Here is a 6183-nt window from a genome sequence, read left to right on the forward strand (position 1 = left end):
TACTGATGGTCGCCTTGCTTTCGGAGAGAAGGACATGAAAGTTGACACAGACCCATTCGCTGCTCATACTGGATACGTCAAACCAGTTTCGATGGGGATCAACATGGTGGATGTTGCTGTCGAGGATGATGAGAACATTGAACCCATTTCTGATGAAAAGCTCGAGGAATTAATGGAAGATTTTGCTAAGGAACAGGAGCCCATCTACCCTAAAGAGGGAGATAGCTTAGTCGAATTCTTGTCTAAAAAGAAAGAGGTTGATAGGGAAGTAATGTTATGTCCTCGATGCAGCGCTGTTTTCGATAGGGCTGCTGTTAAAGCCTTTGAAGAATCAGATATGATGAGGAACTATAAAGCTGAAAATATTCGACAAAAACCCAAGCCCAATGCTGGACCAAATGCTGGGTTAACTATGAGGCAGGTTCATATGCCTCAATATAATGCTCCAGTAGGAAAAATGGAGATGTATAATTCATCAAGATTTGGCAATACTTTTGTGCCGAATGCGAATGTGCCTGTGGGAAAATGGACTGCTCCACCAAGGCCGATGATGGGAAGCATGGGTCGAGGAAAACAGGTAATGAGTTATGCTGCACATCCAATGCAAGGAGTTCCCGGGAAAGCCCCAAATTTGACTATAGGGCCCGGTAGAGTCTCGAATGGAGGGTATGGGCGTGACTTTCGACAGCCTTTCAACAATCTAACCAAAACTCAGTGGAGGAGACAGCAAAGGATGCGTAAGGCTACCTTTGAAGGTGTTAGGGGAAACCGTTTCTCGATTCCTGTACCTCAGAAAGGGGAATCATCTCGAAAGTTCATCGAGGATGATGAAGACATGATTACGGATTGTTTCGAGAGTGGTTTTGAGGACTCCCTAGAAGATATTTGTGGAGTAGTCTCCATTCTACCCTCTGAGTATGCTAGGGCTATGGAGTCAGTGAATGAACAATAGGATATCCATAGGGAAGACTTATTCGACGACCCTAACTATGAATCCAAAATCATTTGGGTCAATCAAATCTCGAGGGTTATCCCCAAATTCAATTTTGCTGTGTTCGACTCTCCCACAGAGGAAATGAAAGGACACCTTAAGCCCCTATTGTTGACATTGATGATCGAGGGGCAAGAGGTGAATAAGGTCTTGGTCGATGGAGGCGCAACTGTGAACATCTTACCCAAGACAATGCTGAAGAGGTTTGGGAAATCCTTGGCTGATTTGAAGCCTCACAATATAATGATCTCGGACTACGCAGGAAAATCTTCGCACCCTGAAGGCATGATTCTGCTTGATGTGCAGATTGGGAGTGTAAAGAGGACCACCATGTTTATAGTGACACCATCCAAGGCGAATTTTAATGTCCTGCTAGGTCGAGAGTGGATCCATGGGGTAGGTGTTGTTCCTTCCACGGTGCATCAAAAGATCTTCTTCTGGAACGATGACGAAGGGTTGGAGATTCTCGAGGCTGACTAGAGAACATATGAAGTTGGTATGTATTTTGCTGATCAACAATTGACAACATTTGCAAAGACCAAACCTTTCGATGCTTACAATTCTGGAGTGATGGATGAAGAAGAAGGGATTAAGAAAACTTTCTGTTGGGACGTGAAAAAAGGGTTTGTGATTCGAGCCGAAAAAGATTCGGCTCCACTTGATGAATGAAGAGTGAAGATCCTTACTCGAGCTTCTTAGCCCGAATATCGGCCTATGTGGCCGATCGAACGGCCAATATGGTCGAGGAAATCAGTATAATGAAGTCGGTGAGGATAGCACGACCATTTTGGCCGAAGAGAAACAAAAAAAAAAAAGGTGGGAGTAGACTTCGAAGTCAAAAAGAATGAAGAAAAACAAAAAATAGAGAATCAAAGAGACCAAGGGGTCTCGAGCAAAAAATAAAATCAAAACATAGAAATAGACCAAGAGGTCGAAAAAACAAAAGAATGCAAAGAACAAGAGCTAGAACTCAAGTTGGATTGTATCTTCGATGATTCACCACTGGAATTTGAAAGAGCAACCAAGGAAGAGCATAAATTAGAATCTCAGGATCCCCTCGAAGAAATCAACTTGGGAACTGTTGAGAACAAAAGAGTGACTTATGTTATCAAGCTCTTGCAAAAGGAATTTAAGGAGGAATTAATTCGAGTATTGCATAATTATAAGGATTGCTTTGCATGGGACTATGATGAAATGGCAAGATTAGATCGAGAATTGGTGGAACATAGGTTACCCATGATTCCAGGAAAGAAACCTGTTAAGCAAAACCCTTGAAGATTCGCTCCTGAAGTAATCGAGAAAATCAATGAAGAAATTGAAAGATTATTGAAAGCAAAGTTCATTAGAACTTCGAGGTATGCTGAGTGGATCTCAAATATTGTGTCTGTTATAAAAAAGAATGGGAAACTCAGAGTATGCATTGATTTTCAAGACCTCAACACAGCAACCCCAAAAGATGAGTATCCTATGCCCATTGCTGAAACTATGATAGACGCTGCTGCAGGTAATGAAATTATGAGTTTACTTGATGGTTATTCTGGATATAACCAAATTTATATTGCAGCTAATGATGTTTCGAAAACTGCTTTTCGATGTCCAGGTGCATTATGTGTTTTTGAATGGGTGATGATGTCATTTGGATTGAAAAATGCAGGAGCCACTTATCAAAGGGCAATGAATTTGATATTCCATGATTTAATTGGTAAGTTTGTACAAGTTTATATTGACGACATAGTTGTTGGATCGAAACAAAAGGAGGATCACTTATGCCATTTGAAATTATCTTTCGAGAGAATGAGAAAACATGGTTTAAAAATGAATCCACTAAAATGTGCTTTTGGTGTTACAGCAGGAGAATTTTTTGGATTTGTCATACACCAGAAAGGGATCGAAGTGGATAAGAACAAAACCAAAGCCATTATGGAGACTAAGCCTCCATCGAACAAAAAAGAACTTCAATCTCTCATAGGTAAAGTAAATTTTCTAAGAAGATTTATATTGAATTTGTCTGGAAAAACTAAAGTGTTTTCTCCTCTCTTACGTTTGAAAAAGGAGCAGGAGTTTCAATGGAAAGAGGAACACCAGAGAGCGTTCGAAAATATCAAAGAGTACTTGGCTCATCCTCCAGTGCTTGCACCACTCTCTAAAGGGAAGCAACTCAAGTTGTATATCTCAGCTAGCGATTCGACTATTGCGGGCATGCTGGCGCAAGATGATGATAATGGTATCGAGAGAGCCATTTATTATTTAAGTCGAATGTTAGTCGGAGCAGAAATTAGATATACTCCTTTGGAGAAACTATGTTTAAGTCTTTATGTTGCGTGTACAAAGTTGAAGTATTATCTTAGGCCTTGTGATGTTGTAATATTTTGTCGAAGTAATGTGATTAAGTATATGTTGTGTAAACCTGTTTTACATTCTTGAGTTGGTAAATGGGCACTCGCACTAACTGAATATTCGTTAACTTTCGAGCCGTTAAAAGCAATTAAAGGTCAAATAATTGCAGATTTCCTCGCTGACCACTCGAAAGAAACAAAGGAAGTCATTTACTTAACCACTAAGCCTTGCAATTATATTTCGATGGCTCGAAACACGAATTGGGCACTGGAATAGGTCTTTTAATCATCTCCCCCGAAGGGCTCCCTATTAAATTATCATTGAAAACGAACAAGAAATACTCGAACAATGAAACCGAGTATCAAGCACTAATATTGGGACTCGAAATTCTCAAAGAGTTAGGTGCTAGAAATGTATTAATTCGAGGTGATTCGCAATTAGTCACCAAACAATTAACACAGGAGTATAAGTGTTTAAATGAAAAGTTAATTGAATTTAAAACTCGAGTTGTGCAGTTACTTAACATTTTTGATGAAGTTGAGTTACAACATATTCCTCGAGGCTCGAATGCCATTGCAAACAAGTTAGCCCAAACTGCCTCAGGGTATGAAGTAAGTAAAGAGTGTCTCGAGTATTTAATTCATACAAAAAATGAATTGAGGGAGCATCGAGAGATTATGAGTGTTGGTTCCTCGAGTCAACCAGATTGGAGGAGCAAATTGATCGAATATTTGCAAGATCCCAATATAAAGGTCGAAAGAAGGATCAAACTACAAGCTCTTAATTATGTCTTGTTGAACAATGAATTGTATAAAAAGGGTTTTGATGAAATTTTGTTCAAGTGCCTTGGAAATCACGAGAGTTATATAGCTATGGCAGAAATACATGAAGGAATTTGTGGAGCACATCAAGCAGGTGAAAAAATGAAATGGGTTTTGTCAAGAAAAGGTTTGTATTGGCCAACTATGTTTAAGGATTGTATCGAGTTCGCACGAAGCTGTGAAGAGTGTCAAAAACATGGACCAATACAAAAAGTACCTGCAAGTGAGTTACATTCGATCATTAAGCCTTGGCCATTTCGAGGGTGGGCAATTGACATTATAGGGCAAATACATCCACCATCCTCGAAAAACCACAAGTATATATTAGTTGCCATAGATTATTTTACAAAATGGGTTGAAGCTATTCCTTTGAAAGAAGTCGAGCAAAAAGACATAATTGATTTTGTCAAAGATCATATTATTACAAGGTTTGAGATTCCCCAAACAATTACTACTGATCAAGGCACGGTGTTTACAGGTCGAAAATTTACCCAATATGCTCAATCAAGAGGAATCAAGTTAATAACTTCAACACCGTATTATGCACAAGCAAATGGACAAGTCGAGGTTGCTAATAAAGTGGTGATTGGTTTGATCAAAAAACATATATCAAACAAGCCTCGAAGTTGGCACGAAACTCTGGTGCAAATTCTATGGGCTTATAGGAATTCGCCTAGAGATGCCACGAAAACTACTCCCTATAAATTGGTATATGGGCATGATGCTATTCTTCCTTTAGATATTAATTTACAATCAATTCATGTGCAAAAACAGAATGAGTTGCCTATTGAAGACTATTGGAATTTAATGTATGATGAATTAATATCTTTAGACGAAGAAAGATTAATCACAATACAAAACCTTGTTCAACAAAAAGAAAGAGTCGAGAAATCGTACAATAAGAAGGTTAAAACACAACGATTTTGAGTTGGGGACTTAGTGTTAAAGGTGATTATTCCCATGGATCAGAAATCTCGATATCTGGGGAAATGGTCTTATAATTGGGAAGGCCCCTTTATAATCGAACAAGCATATTCGAAAAACGCATACGTTATTAAAGAGATAAATTCGAATGCGAGCAAAGTGATAAATGGAAAGTACTTGAAATATTTTCATGAGAGGACAGAATATTAATTGTTCGATACAAGCCAAAAATAAATTAGAAGGAAGTACAAAATAGAAAAGAAAATCTAATTATTACAGAATTTGGATTTAAAGTCTTTGAAAGCTTTATAAGCCTGATCCAAGCTTTGCTTTCGAGAGATACACTGAGCCTCTAGATATTTCTTTTGCTCCAAGGCCTTAGCAAGTTTAGAAGAAATCATTTTGCCTTCCTCCTTAAGACCTGTCTGACGTTGTTTGATTTCTTGACTCTGAACTTTAAGAGCATCTTTCTTCGAGCGAGTCTTCTCTAACTCATGCTGCAGAGACTTGATAGTGGTTTCAATATCTGCCTCTTCTTTTTGCAATTGTTGCAAAGAAGAAACTATCTCTGCTGTTGAATTCTTGATTGAAATCAAGTCATTACGGAGGTTCTCGAGCTTAGCCCGGTCTCCTTCGCTTTCAAACTCGACATGAGCTACTTCTTGAAATGCAGTGGACCATTGAGTTCGAAGGTCCCATGCGAGGCTAAAGGGTTTGACAAACTCTTGCAGCTCAAAATGGACCTCAGGAGGAAGGTTCGGGTAAGACAATAGATCGTCCATCATTTGTTCAACCTCTGTCTTGAATTCAGGAATGAAGAAGGCCTGATCAAGATCTTCAACATACGCCTTTGATCGAAAAGAATCAAGTAAAGGTTGATATGATGGAGTCTCAGAAACTTGCTCGACGGTTCTTTCTTTTTCCTTCTCCGACTCAGAAGGACCACTTGTCCAATTATCCAAGACCTCGAAGATACTGTTAATATCTTCGTCTTCATCGTTGAAGAAGCTCATCAAGTCCAGGTCCGGAGAAGGAATTGAAGAAAGGCCTTGGACAGAAGAGGTAGCACCGCCTTGGGTCGAAGGGGAAGTAGTGAAAGGCCTGGGAGAC

At 39.2% G+C, this 6183-nt stretch overlaps 1 protein-coding gene across 1 annotated transcript; it reads left to right on the top strand.

The window, feature by feature from the left end:
- Window positions 1–1075: 1075 nt before the first annotated feature.
- LOC109802703 (uncharacterized) lies at window positions 1076–1471 on the top strand. Its single transcript, XM_020364115.2, has one exon. It carries the CDS (start codon window positions 1076–1078, stop codon window positions 1469–1471), a length of 396 nt encoding a protein of 131 aa, XP_020219704.2.
- The last annotated feature ends 4712 nt before the right edge of the window (window positions 1472–6183 follow it).

Source organism: Cajanus cajan, chromosome 4 (genome assembly GCF_000230855.2).
Source record: "Cajanus cajan strain Asha chromosome 4, NIPB_CcT2T_4, whole genome shotgun sequence".
Classification (NCBI taxonomy): domain Eukaryota; kingdom Viridiplantae; phylum Streptophyta; class Magnoliopsida; order Fabales; family Fabaceae; genus Cajanus; species Cajanus cajan.